The sequence below is a fragment of the Pleurodeles waltl genome, chromosome 5 (genome assembly GCF_031143425.1).
Source record: "Pleurodeles waltl isolate 20211129_DDA chromosome 5, aPleWal1.hap1.20221129, whole genome shotgun sequence".
Classification (NCBI taxonomy): domain Eukaryota; kingdom Metazoa; phylum Chordata; class Amphibia; order Caudata; family Salamandridae; genus Pleurodeles; species Pleurodeles waltl.
This window is the reverse complement of record NC_090444.1, coordinates 251,000,675-251,015,527: the sequence shown is the minus strand read 5'-3', so window position 1 is coordinate 251,015,527 and position 14,853 is coordinate 251,000,675. Positions and strand designations below refer to the sequence as shown.

The window sequence follows — 14,853 nt, the reverse complement described above, 5'->3', positions numbered from 1 at the left end:
CTGGGCACTTTACCACTGCTAACCTGTGCATATGCTCTCTGTGTAAATTGTGATTCTGATTGGTCTTCCATGATTGACATATTTGATTTACTAGTAGGTTCCTAGTAAAGGGCACTAGAGGTGCCCAGGGCCTCTAATTCAAATGCTACTAGTGGGCCTAAAGCACTGATTGTGCCACCCACATGAGTACCCTTGTAAACATGACTCAGACTGGCCATTGCAGTGTCTGTGGGCAGTGTTAAACTGCCATGTCGCCCTTGCAAGTGCACCCACTTGCCAGGACCAAACCTTCCATTTTAGTATATGTAAGGCACCGCTAAGGTAGATCCTAGGTAGCCACATGGGGTAGCCACATGGGCAGGGTGCAGTCTATTTAAAAGGTAGGACCTGTACTGTGTGTTTTACATGTCCTGATAGCGAAATACTGCTAAATTTGTTTTTCACTATTGCAAGGTCTATTTCTCCAATAGGGTTACATGGGGATTGCCCTGAAATATCTTTTAGGTGCAGTTCCCCATTGGGAGCCAATAGAGAAATGAGGTTTGGGGTCGCTGAACCCACAATTTAAAAATACAGCTTTTGGTAAAGTTGATTTTTAGACTTTAAGTTTGAAAATGGCACTTTTAGAAAGTGGGCATTTTCTTGCTTGTCCATTCTGTGCCTCTGCATGGCTGCTGAATACACGTCTGGGGTAGATTGGGTTCTCTGTGAATTCACCCTAGACAGTGACACAAAGGGAGCTGAGGTGTGTTCTGCATTTCCTGATGAGTCTTCCTGGGCTAGATTGGGAGGGAGAAGCTGACACCTGCACTTTCAAGGACTGTGCATCTCCTTTCACAATATTGTCTCCAACCCCTAGTGTGTGCCTGGGGCAGGGCAAGGAAGAGGCAGGGTCTTGTGCACTACAAAGACTTTCCTTTGAAGTTTTGCAGAAATTAGTAGAAGTATTGAACCCAACACCCCAGACTTTTAGAACACTTCTGCATCAAGAGGAGACTCTGCCAAGGAGAAGAGCTGAAGAACTGTGAGGGGGAGTATTGCCCCTTTGATGTGTTTGCTTTTCTAGGTTGACCTGCAGTTGCTACTGTATTTTGCTGTGTATCCTGCTAGTGAAATTTCCCCAAGGGCTTGGACTGAGCTTTCCTCCTGTTAAGAAGTCTCAGGGACATCAAAGACTTTACCTGCCAACCCCTGAGTTCTCTTGGTGAGGACCCTGGCTTGTCAAGAGGTGCACACTCCGATTCTTGGGTCCTAGGAAGTAAAGTCTGGTAGGAAAACAAGAGGAACCAGGCACGCTGACTCTGGATGACTCCAGAACCGGTGCTGCTGCCCGACTCTACTCCGCTGCCTGCACTGGTCCATGCTGAAGTTCAATGGCCACAACAAACACTACAGGCCCGATGCCGTGGCAGTGCCTCTGAAGTCCCACAGCATCATAAGTCCTGAGTGCCGTGCCACCGACGTCTGTGATACCTCACTCTGCTGTGGCCCCTGTGGCCTGACTGTGACACTGCGAAGTCGCCCCATTACGTCTTAACCCATTGGACTCATCGACCATGCCGTATTGCAAGGAACAAACACCTTGCCTCCGACACCGCCTCATCTCCACAAGGAACTGATGCCTCACTTCCCTTGTGTAGCAGTATGGAACCAACACCTCACCTCCTGCTTAGCAGTACAGAACCGACACACCACTGGCTCCAGTGATGCCTCACCTCCTTGACTCTGTGCCACATCTTTGACTTTGCCTTGTTTCTAATGTACTGTACCTGGGATCCGTGCGACTCCATGACTGGCACCGCACTCCCTCGTGAGTGGCGTTGGACTGTGGGGAACAACTCAGTCACCACGCTTTGAAAGCACCAGTTGGAGCTATTGTGTTCCTAAACACTTTATTTAGATTTAACCTTTAAAAATTAACATATTTACTTGTGTATGTTGTATTTTTGTTGTCTTGGTCTTGTTTTACTTAGATAAATATTGGCTATCGTTCTAAACTGGTGTGGCGTCCATTTGTAGTGTTTTCACAGTGTTACTGTGTGTGGGTACAATTACTTAACACATTGCCTCTGCAATAAGCCTGACTGCTCGTGCCAAGCTACTAAGGGGGTGAGCAGGGGTTATCTGAGGAGTGTGACTGCCTCACCCTGTCTGGAGGGAGGGTCCCTACGTGGACAGGGTGTAAACTGGCTTCCAACTAGAGACCCTATTTGTAACAGTAGACTGATCAGATACTGTATTAGTGTTTTTTGTTTTAGCTGAAGCATGTGTTGTGTACCTGTGTATCTGTTCCAGCATGTGCCTTGACATGGCTGATGATGCCTGGCTCCATGCATACAGTGGTCCACACTTCTACATGCTCTCCTCCCTCAGGAGTAATACACCCATCGCAACTGTGGCTGCCCAAATAAACCCACCCTTTCCCAGCTCATCACAGGTCAAGGTGGGGGTCAGCTTGGGAAAGCTTATAAAGCAGTAATTTACATGCAGCCCCAGGAAGCACCGGGTTGGAGCCCCTAGTGCACCTTGTGCCAGATTAGCGTCATTTTTTTTTTTACACAAATGTGGCTCAACTAGGCCAAAATCATCGTTGCGCCAAATTTACAAAGTTGCAAAATGCATGCATTGCGCCACTTCATAATGCTTCGTGCTCCATTATGCATGCACCATTTGGGGGAGGGCGATTTCTTTGCGTAATTTTTTTGCCACTTTTAACGCCTGATCAGAGCAGGCATTAAAAGGAGGCACACCATTGTTTACAATGGGCCTCAATGGGCTTTGCAGGATTAGCGTAAATATTTTTGACGCTAATCTTGCACAGCTCCAAACTAGCGTCAAACTCTTTGACTCTAGTTTCCCTAATTACCGCTGTGGTGCACTGTATCTTAGATACGGCATACACATGGTGTCGTTAGGGGGGGGCGCTAAGGTCCTAAGTGACCAGACGACCATAATGCCTTATTAACTATTGGCAGTTGTATAACAAAAATAGGCAATGGAAAACAAAAATAGGAGAAGCCCCAGCACCCCTGTAAATAAGCCTCACTATGCCTTCTTTTTCTACATTATACTCCTCTCAACATCCCTCTCTTAATTTCTCGTTCTGTCTCTATTATCTCTTGCAGTCAACCATCTTTCCGTCACTTTCTTGCACACATTTCTCCTATCCTTTCAAAGCACCATCTATATTGCCATTTAGAAATGCACCACTACCACTCACTACCAAAGCACCTTCCACCTGCAAATCCAAAAGACCTGCCTTCAGATCATATCACTCCTTCACACTTTTCTTAACCAGTTTCCCTGACCGTCTATTTCCACAGATGGCACTTCTCTCTTTTTAACCTCTCATGACAGGTCACAATATTACAACTCCTCTCCTTACAATATACGACTTGAGGCTCAACTTCCCTTCTTTTACTATATGGAGTCTCTGGTCCTAATTTCCTACACCTTGTCCACTTTCTTTCCATCCACCCCACTCCATCTCTGTTAACTCTTGACAACTTAACAATTCACCTTTTACTCTCTGTTCCTTTCTTCTCCTTGTCCACAACTCCGTTTCTCTTTCTACCTTTACTTTCATCCTGTTAATTCTTGACTGTCCTGTCTCTAAAAAGCCTATTCTCTGTTCCTCTCTCTGCTTCCTGACTTTTTTTGCACTACTGTTAAGTCAGAACTATCATGGCACTTGATGTGCCTATTCCCCCCCACCTCTTCTCACGTTCCGTTTCGTTGTTTTTATCTATAATACCTCATGACTTCCTAGCACCAATGTCACAACGAGGAAACACATATGTTTCTCAATACAAAAACCCTCAAAAGCACAGGTAGCCTCTGAGGCACAGCCTTGCTGATCTGGGCCAGTGGCCAAAAATGCTCTGGCATGAACATTTGACACAAAACGAAAACTCTTAATCTCTTTTAGAAATATTCATAACTGAAAATTAAGATGAAAGTGCTCTTCCAACTCCACTGTTGCCAAGACTCCCAGGTCAATGTGTGATGTACTACTCCAGCCCTGTTTTTTTTCTTCGATTCTGGAACTTGTGGTCCTGTTCTACAATGGAACAAACAACACTGCAAGTGCCACAACTCAAAGAGAAACCCGGGCCTGGAGAGCCACATTACCAATGGATCTGGGAAACTTGGCAGTGCTGCATCTTCTGTCCGAAAAGGATGCGTATCTTTTGTCTACGTTCGGGATATTTAATGCAAAGCATGAGAGTGAGATCACACATTTTCATATGTCACCAGAACAGGCCAATCAGGAAAATAAAGACTCAGTTGGATGTAAGACAAAATCCCATCCCTGGCTATAAGTGCAATCTCGTTTCAATCAGTGAGGCTGCGAATCCTCCCAAATGTGTCTTTCTCCACTGAAATGTACCTGTCTTTTTTATTTTTAACACCAGTTTGTTGCCCCAAGGTATCTCGAAAAACTCATCAAACTGTAAACCGGTGCTCAGGAAAAAAATGTTGGCATATCCTGAGAGGGGAGTCAATCAGTTGGTCTCCCCATCCTATTGTGTAATGGATGTAGAATCCCATGCCACCCTGTGCTCGAGCACTGGTTAAAGACAACATGATTATAGTTTTGGGGATTCAGTAGCTACGCTAAGGAGAGATGATTACGACCCCCCACGTCCATTGCAAATAATGGTCATAGGTTTGGAGCACCCCGAGGCCATTCGTTTTTATTCATCTTTGTACACGTGGAAAGTTTGCAAACACGATGAGCTTAATGTTTGAGAATACTGACCATATTGACATGAATGTGTGAGCACAGTGAAAGATCCTTGTACTCTATAGCTGCACTTGTCCTTAGGGGTATCCATAGTTTTTCTTGAACGTCTATTTTTGGAATACCATTTGCAAAATAGAAGATAGCTGCTGCCCACAAAGGCCAGCCCCCTTGCATAGTTCTTCCCCTATGGTGTTTCGTTCCTGTGCTTTCCGGAGGAAATCCTCATGGTTTCCCACCAGAACAGTTCTGTGGTGAGGGTCAGTGGTCATCTGCACATAGACTGTGGAAAGTAAAATGCACTGTGAAGGGAGGAACACCCCAGACTTCTCATAGAGGAGGTAAGTTGTACCATACCTGATTAACAGAACACTTTCAAGTTGGAGGATGCACTGATTGTGATTAGCATGTAACTATCTAAACTTAAACATGTAAACTGGAACTTCCCACTAGATTAACATCTTTGGACCTGGACCACGTGGGCCTGATTGTCTCCTTCTAACTAAAAACAATCCAGAATATTTATGCTCAAGGTCCTCTGGCCTAAGGATGATTAACTTTGGAGGGAGAACTTTAGCAGGTGGGTGGCATGGCTCGAGGTTTGGGTTGCTGCCTGGGCAAAGTTACCATTGTCCCCCTACCAGGAGTTTAGCTCTTGCGAAGATGGTGATACTTCCCAAATTCCTATACTTGATGATCAACCTGTGACTTCCTCTACCGACATTCTTTTGCAAGAAGCTCTGTTCTCATCTTATCTCATTGGCATGGGCTGACAAACTGCCATGAGTAGCCTGGGAGGTACTGGTGATCCCTTGTGAGCAGGGAGGGCTGGGAGCACCTGATATGGGCTTATACTTTTGCAGCACCGAGGTGCATTTTGCCTACTACTGGCTACAGTCCGTCCAATATCAGCCCCTCACACAGCACCGTAGAACAACCAAGTGGCCCGTGCCTTTAGCAGATGGCTCTTTATGGCCCCATCATTCAAGTGTGATATGGCCTGCACGGTGTGGGCTTGGAAAGAGCTGTGGAGAAGGGCACTCATTGACTACCTGCGTGCCCCATCAGCTCTGATTCCGGGACAGCTGCTGATGCCACTTGCTGCAGCTGACTTCCTTTGGTGCAGCATATCCAGAAGGCAGCTTTGTTGCTCCCCTACTGGTATTTCAGGACACTGCTGCCTCACTTTTAGACGTCATGACCTATTATCAGCTATGTGCGCTCCTGGGTGGCCTCCAAGACATGTTCCCAGCAGCCACCCCCCCCCCCACAACGTTTGAGGTGTTCAAGGAAATGCTTACTAACCCTTCCCCCCACAAGCTGATCATGCACATCTATGCTGGCATGAAGGCGACTGCCACGGTCTGCTCGCCTTCTGCCCGCCAGGTCTGGTTGGATGACCACAATGTAGTGATTAGTGGAGTGCAGTGGACTTTTTGTTGCTCCCAGTCCAAGGCCTTATCCCCAAACTATAGTTTGTGCCTGATACACTTTAAATACTTCCACAGAATATACCACACACCGGCGCGGCTGATGAGGATGAGGCTTGTGGCGGATGTGCATTGTGCGCTATGCTGTGGGCTGACTTCCTGCACCTTGCCTGGGACTGTCCCGTGGTGCAGGATGTTTGGGTGGCGGTACATGACGACATAGCAACTATCACTGGCCACCACCTAGAGCGCTCCCCATGTGTCTCATTATTGGGCTATGTTTAAGAAGTCCTCACGGAGGCTGACGGCGATGCTGCTGCTGCTGACTAAGCGCATGGTGGTGGTGCACAAGGGCAGATGGCAGGCACACAGCAGGGATAAGGGGCTTCGGGATGTTGGTCCTGTTTGGAGCTGCTTCACGCATATTGAGAAATGGTGCCCACCCGCTTGGAACCGAAAGACAAAAGGGCCCCCCTTGGTGATCTATCTCAGACTCAGTGACACTGAGCCTGCAGATTTGGCAGCTCCCCGACATTCCCAAGTACTTCAGAGTGCGCCTACACATTCCTACCCACACAGTGACCTTTTGAACAGCCCTGACAAGGAGGGATGCAGCTCTTGTCCCCCGTCAAGAGAGGTGTGGGTGCCTTAATGATTGTGTAAGATATTGACTATGCTGAGTGGCGAGTTCTTCCCTTTTCTCCAGTTCCATTCCATCTTGGCCTTTCCCCTCCTCTTTTTTTCTCCTGTGTTCTATCCCTTCCTTGTGTGTTCCGGAAGTTGAACAGCTGCATTATGTATATGATTTCCGAATACATATTGTCTTGTTACTATCTTATAACTGATTCCTACAAAATTCAAAAAATAAAATAAAAAAAAAAGCAGATCTACTGGCTTAGTCTGCTGATGACGTTGCCAGCTCAGATGCTCCCAACCAGCCCAAAAAACTCATAGATGAGGACCAAGCACCTTGAAGCCCTCTGTACCCCGTGACTGAGGAAGAGGGCTGTCACCCTGTCCCCACATGCATCATGATAGATTCCACGGGCCATGACCCATGGAAAGTGAAAGCAACAACTTCAACTTTCCTATCCGATAGTATCAGAGAACTGACCCTGGATGCCAAGAGAGACTTACAGCATCGCAGGAGCACTGAGGATGGCAGCAACCATGATCACAGCTTGCTGCTATCTAGGCACAGCCAGGATGTCGAGAGACTCTGTAGAGCAGTTACGATTGACCTATGGGCCGCCAGGCCCTACTTAGCTTGCTGTCAGAGATGCTCTCCAGCACATGTTTTTGGGGATCTTACTAAAGAGCCCACATAGAACTTCTGAGATTTGAACACCTTAGCGGACCTAGCTTGTATGTTGCCAAATGTGACTGAGGAATAACCATCAGCAATAAACTGGAAAATTAGACCGGGAAGTTAACCCTGGTAACACTAGTGGGCTTGCCTCAAGAAGGCTGTGTATACTGTTTGCAGTGTGGCCTGTTTTACTTTGTGCTAGTAGGTAAATACTCCTTTTTACATAAAAGCAAGTATTTGACTGGACAATCATGTACAGGGATTGCAGGTTGCATTTTGAGTTGTGAGTCTGTTCTCACCCGACACCTGCCTCCTCTCTGAGACACTTTGGACAATGGTTAGGGGGTACTTGACCCAGTTTCAGAGCCCCAGGACATCAGGAATAAAGGGCCTCAACCACCCCTTTGGGCTCAGGAATTCCTGTGGCCCTCTGAAAGGGGGTTCTGACTCCTGGAATAGAATACATGAAAAGGCTTTTCACCACAACCAATTGACCTGACTCTCAAATGCCACAAATGAAACGCCATTTGGTGCACACCTTCTTAATTGGTGTAGTATATGTTTGATTTTTTTAGATTAGGAATTGAACATAGTTAATGCCATTAGATATCAATTTTTTCAATGAATTGTTATTTTTAATGACATGAGTTATAAGATATCTTCAGGGTTTTGCTTGACACTATGGCCCATATTTATACTTTTTTAGCGCCGCATTTGCACCACTTTTTGACGCAAAAACGGCGCAATCTTACAAACTACAATTGTATTTTTTAAGTTTGCGCCGATTTTACGTAAAAATATGACGCAAATACGGCACAAAAAATTTATAAATATGGGCCTAGGTATTCTACTAGAATTTGGCCTCTGAAGAGTGGGACTCGATATACCTTTCCGCTCTAATCTTCAAACAACTTAAACCAGTAACCAGACGCTTATGGAGCAATTTTACACTGGAAAATGTGTCTGTTCATTGATAGTTGGCCTAATATTACAGATGTGAAAGAGTATGCACCGTGCACACTAATACAGAAGTACTTGTGAATTATAGTATTATACTAATGTAGTATGGACATGATGCTTTTCTTGTTTCATTGCAGAAGAACTTTTAAAGGAGGACCCTTTCCCATTCAATACCACAAAAGTCATGGCACCATTTTCATTCAAGAGCTGGCTAGATAGTCATCGACAAGAGTTACTTCAAAAGAAGTCCTTAAGTATATTTGGAAGCAACGTTGAAACTGAGGTATGAAAGTGTTTGTTTTATTTCCTAGGCTTATCAAAAGCATGCTTCCTAAATATTGCAGCGTGAATTTATTTCCCCATGACTGGTTTTTATTTGAAGACATGGGGACCGATTCACGAAGGTAAACTTAGACGTTCCAAGTTTACGACTTTGTGAATTCACAAAGGGCATTTACGAGTAGCATCTTTACGTCTGCACTCGGTGAAGTTTGAGGGTGCTGAAGATGATAAAGAACTGGAGACTTGCTGAACCCTTTAATTAGATGGTGCCTTCTGCTTTCTGCCATCTCGCCACTGCTATTCAAGCTGGCTCCTTCAGTGCAGCCTCCAAAAGCTTGGTAAACTTCTTGCAGGTCAGGGATTGGGTACTAGAGGCATCAGAAGGGGGAGGAGAAGCATCTGTTGATACAAGAAGGATGGTAGTGTGTAGCTCCTATTTTATATAAAACTCCTCCAGGCTGTGTGATGAAGTGCTGAAAATCCTGAGGCAAGCATACAGTAATTTGGTATGTCAGCAGTTGTCAGATTATCAGGGCGATTGCTACTATCGCCTACACTGTGGTATACATGAGCTTCGCAAGTGGTGGCAGTGAACAGAGGACAGCGAAAAAACAGTGGGAGCGCAGCATAAAGAGGAAGGAAGGCAAAGCTTTCTGTCTCCTTCCCTGTCAAGCCTTAAATGAGTGTGCGTACCACTTACCGAGTACTGCACTACAGTCGGGAAGCAATAATGTTACCTCTGGCCCAGATTTGATGTTGACGCTTCCCTGTGGCCTCGCCTCAAATCCTCCCTGGAACATGACGGGCAGTTTGTAGGAGGATCAGGTAAAGCCGTCAATGTCCACCGGTGCAGCTCTCTGTCAGATGGTCGATGCTCTGAGGGTGCCCTCCCCTGAAGTGCTCGTACTCCGATGTACTCCGATATCAGCTGTCCGAAGGGCGCCTCAACCCCGCTTCAGTGCTGCCACTACCCGCACCGCACAACACCATTTCGCTGAGTTTGCCACAGTGTTCACCACCTACCGGCCATTTTGCAAGACGTACACAATGCTGCTCCGCTGCTCCTCTGTGCAGAGTCAGCCACGGGGCATGGCAGGAGCCCCTGTGACCCTCCTGCTTTGTAAAGCCTGTTGATGCGGGCACCATCTCTTCTCTACGTCTTCTTGTGATGCTAGTGACTAAGAGCTGGCAGAGAATGTTCAAAGATCAAGTAAACCTCTATGTAGCAGTAACAACTGTGATTTACATGTTGTGATCCCTGCTGCTTTGCAGATCTTTGTAAGGCAGTATGGTTCTTGCATCAGAAAGTTGTGTCACAGGCCAGCAGTTAGCCCTGTCGGTTCATTTGTTAGTGAAGAAAGTGTGGCTCAGGATAGATGAAGACCTCCATGGTGCTTCTCCCTTCCAAGAGGGACTTGATCTCCTTTATCAACATGGTAAGCAGCAAGGCACAGGTCTGAATTTCCAAGTTTTCTGGGTATATTTATGTGTTAGTCCATCACTGACACCATCTATCTTGAGGCAAATAGTGACCTGGATGCATTTTTCTGTTCTCCATAATGTTTTGCATCATGTTACTGTTTTCTTATTCAAACCATGTGTATGGAAACTGTCACTAACTTGCACAATAGGGAAGTGAAAAGTATGGCTTCTTTTCTGCTTTTCAAAGGTTCCAAAGAAAAAGAAAAATAGTTTCAATGTTCTCCTGACACACAAAGCATAAATTAATTAGTTACAATGATCAGTTAGATTGCTTAGTGGAAAATGATGTATATGAGAGCATTATATAATGGAAACTTTAGTACCATGGGCCTGATTCAAAACTGCATTTTCTGGTAGACAAAGAGTATTACAGTAACTGATGGAGACTTTTAGTTGCAGATTCCTTACATTAGAATGTCCCCATGCGTCAGACTGGATCCGGAGATTTTTTCTTCAAGCAGTACCCTTGTGTGCCTTCAGGTGGCGTTGGTCGACTCCGCGTCTGTCGTTGGCATCGTGGTCATCATGATGACATTGGGGTCGAATATAGGCGCCACCTCGGCGACGCCAGTTTTTTTCTTTCTGCACCACTTGCTGATACGGAGAAGAGCTACCCTGGTCACTTTTTGACCTGCCTCAACACTTTTGTCAAATTTTCTGGTGACTTTTGGTGTGTCTGGGATGTCCCCGAAGACCGGGTTCAAGCCTTGCGAGGATTGTCGCCAAATGATGTCAGTGACGGATCTGCATCGGGTCTGTTTGTGGTGTCTGGAGCGCGACCATGACCGGAAGTCGTGCTCCGTGTGCTGGGCCATGCACCCCAAAGCTTTTAGGGAGCGGTCCTTAAAGCTCATGGTGGCCCGGCGCTCGACTCTGCATTGTTCCCGGTCTTGCTTGAGAGGAAGGTCTCCCTCCGCAGAGCCTGCTTTTGGGTCCGCTCCGCGCCTCCATAATTTCCAGGAGCCAGAGGGACCCCTTCCCAACTAAAAGAATTTTATGAGGCCATGTGCCTCATATTTGGGCAGTCCGACCCCTCTGCGGCAACTTAGGGGCCTGCGGGTTCGGAGGGGGTCCCTTCGGGGCAGCACCTTTTTCTGGGGATGTCCAACAGACCCTCATGGACATTCCCTTTGATGCCTCGCATCTCTTCGGAGATAAGGCAGACTTTGCACTGGAGAGATTCAAGGACTCCCCGGCTATGGCTCAATCCCTTGGACTTTCCATGGCCCCTCACCCACAGCAGTCTGCCTTTTGCCCCTTTTGTGGACACAGAAGGGGCTCCCTGTCGCATCCCCTCCCTTGCCACTGTGCCAGACATGCTGTACAGCCCCTGCATGGCCAGAGATGTGGAATCCCTCAGGCTCGTTGAACAGGGAACCAGAGGTCTGCCCAGCCCACCCCCACCCAGGCTGCAGCCGCCAAACCTTCCTAGTCCGTCCTCCCACCTCAGACCAGTTGGTGGCAGGATAAGCCATCATCTGCCCCACTGGGAATCCATCATGATGGATAGGTGGGTTTTGCAGATTGTCCGAAGGGGCTACTCCCTCCCATTCGAGACCTTCCCTCCGGCAATTGCTCCATCATTTGGCCCTCTGACAGAGGATTATTTGGCACTTCTCCGCAAGGAGGTTACAGCTCTTTTTTCCAAAGGGGCCATAGAGAGGGTTCCTGCACCAGACTTAGGCTGTGGTTGCTATTCCCGCTTCTTTCTGGTGCCCAAGAAGGACAAAGGCCTGCGTCCTGTCCTCGACCTCAGAACCCTCAATCTCTTCCTCAGGAAGGAGAAGTTCAAAATGCTCACCTTGGCTGAGGTCCCTTCTGCCATGGACCCAGGAGACTGGATGGTGGCGTTGGACTTGCAAGACACTTATTTTCATATCCCACTCTTGCCTGCCCACAGACGTTCCTATGATTCATGGTAGGTCACAAGCACTTTCAGTTTACCATGCTCCCCTTAGGCCTTACCAGTGCCCCTCGGGTGTTCACAAAACTAATGGCTGTGGTCACAGCTCATCTGCGCAGGTCAGGGGTTTCAGTCTTTACCTACCTTGACGACTGGCTTTTGAAGGCAGACACACCCCAGAAAGTCGTCTCCTACCTTCAGACTACGGAAAACCTCCTGCATTCGCTAGTGTTTACTATAAACATGCTGAAGTCACACCTGACTCCCTCTCAGACGCTCCCTTTCATTGGAGCTGTTCTGGTTACGGCACAGATTTGGCCCCATATTCCAGTCAGCGAGTATGGGATATTTGGGCTATGATTCTGATGTTTCAGCCTCTATCCCGGGGTTCTGTGAGAATGACTCTGAGGCTGCTGGGCCTCATGGCCTTCTGCATCCTATTAGTACCAAATGCCAGATGGCAAATGCGGGAACTTCAGTGGGACCTGAAGTTCCAATGGGCACAGCACCAGGGGAATCTTGCCAGGTCCAGATCTCCGGGGAGGACTACGAAAGTGGTGGCTTTCGAATCAGGATTGGGTCAACAGCAGATACCTCTCCCTTCCCAAACCAGATCTCACAGTTGTGACACATGCGTCACTTCTAGGATGGGGCGGCCACATGGGAGAGGCAGAGATCAGGAGCCTCTGGTCTCCGGCGGAGTCTGAACTCTACATCAGTCTTTTGGAGTTCCGGGCAATTCGACTTGCATTGAAAGCATTCTTCCCCTCTCACAAAGGGGAAGTGGTGCAAGTATTCACCGACAACACCACCGCCATGTGGTACTGCACCAAACAGGGTGGGGTGGTGTTGTGGACCCTTTGTCAAGAGGCTCTTTGCCTTTGGACATCTGGCAGGCTTTCTGAATGCCAGAGCAGACTAACTCAGCCGTCAATGCAGTCGATCACTGATGGCGTCTCCATCCGGAGGTTGCGCAAGGTCTCTTTCAACTGTGGGGAGAGCTATGGTTAGATCTGTTCACCTCCGCAGAGAACGCAAAATATCTGCAGTTTTGCACGTTGGAGTTTCCAAGGCGATTCTACCTTGGCAACGCCTTTTGTCTTGAGTGACGCTCAGGCCTCCTATACGCCTTTCCGCCAATACCACTTCTGCCCAGAGTTCTCAAGATGACCAAGAATGATCGGGCTCAATTAATTCTTGTGGCTGCAGACTGGGCATGAAGAGTTTGGTACCCAGAGCTACACAGCATGGCCACAGATCCTCCAATCAGACTGCCTCTACCGGAGGATGTTCTGTCACAGCAGGGGACAGTTCTTCACCCGAACCTGTCCAGTTACTGCATTCTTGTCTGGAGATTGAGCGACGGCAGTTGACAGCTTTTGACCTTCCGCTCAAAATCTGCGATGTTATCTTGGCAGCCAGGTGTTCCTCCACCAAAACGGTATATGCCTGTCGGTGGCACAAATTTGTGGGATGGCGCATGGACAAGTCAGTTGATCCTCTCTCTGCCCATCTTTCTGAGGTTCTCTTATTCATTCTTTCACTACCCTGTCATGGTTCTGCTTTGGGCACTCTTAAAGGTTGCTTATCAGCTATCTTGGCTTTTCTCAGATTGCCAGATGAACCTTCTCTTTTCAAATCCCCTATTGTACGTAGATGTCTTAAAGGTCTAACCCAATTGTATCCTAAAACTCCATTTATCATGCCTCAGTGGGATCTCAATCATGTCTGCTCTTACTTGATGTGTGCTCCAATTGTCCCTTGCGGCTCCTTATCCTCAAGACTGTCTTCCTGGTGGATATCACTTCTGCTCTCAATGTGAGTGAGCTTCAGGCTCTTTCTTCCAAGCCTCCATTCTTGTCTGTACATCCTGACAAAGTAGTGCTATGCACTAGGGCTTCCTTCCTTCCCAAAGTTGTCTTACCTTTTCATGTAGGCCAATCTATAACTTTGCCTACTTTTTACGCACCCCCACATCCTTGTCACGAGGAGGAGGGACTCCACCATCTGGACCCAAAAAGAGCATTGGCGTTCTATCTTAATCTCACTAAAGAGTTCCAGGTGGATGATCAACTCTTTGTTGGGTATGTGGGTGCACAGAAAGGGAAGGCAGTGCAGAAGCGTGCCATCTCTCGATGGGTGCTTCTCTGCATCAAAATGTGCAACGCTTTGGCACAGAAGCAACCTCCAGAAGGATTGGGTGCTCACTCAACCAGAGCAACTGCTGCTTCCACAGCATTAGCACGCAGAGTTCCTGTCCTGGACATCTGCCAGGCAGCAACGTGAGCATCATAGCACACATTTACTAAACATTACTGCCCGGACAGTCAGGTCCGCAGAGATGGCTACTTTGGTCGTTCGGTCCTGCAGGACATTTTAGTATGATTTTGGTTTGCAGCAAAACCTCTGAAGATGGCATTGGTTGGGTATCTATTCTAAGGTAAGGAATCTGCAACTAGAAGTCTCTATCAGATGAACAAGTTACTTACCTTTGATAACGATTTATCTGGTGGAGACATATCCTAGTTGCAGATTCCTTACCGACCCACCCATCCTCAACGTTTGCGAACTGATTTCTAGGGACAGGGATTCCCCTTTAAGGGGCTTTGGTTTGGTGCACCATTTCAGTGTTCTTCATGGCTCTGCATTTTGGCGTGGAAAGTCGTGAAAAGAAACTGATGTCACTGTGCCGAGGCGGCACCTATATTCGACCCCGACGTCATCACGGCCACCATGACGCCAG

At 47.4% G+C, this 14,853-nt stretch overlaps 1 protein-coding gene across 2 annotated transcripts in view; it reads left to right on the top strand.

Annotated features, from left to right (window-relative positions):
- HAAO (3-hydroxyanthranilate 3,4-dioxygenase) overlaps nucleotides 1-14,853 on the top strand; it is a 704,001-nt gene that overhangs the window by 577,036 nt on the left and 112,112 nt on the right. For both annotated transcript variants that reach the window (XM_069236711.1, XM_069236712.1), the window contains exon 7: nucleotides 8,581-8,726. In XM_069236711.1, coding sequence (XP_069092812.1) covers nucleotides 8,581-8,726 — 146 coding nt within the window. The remainder of the gene's footprint in view (nucleotides 1-8,580; nucleotides 8,727-14,853) is intronic.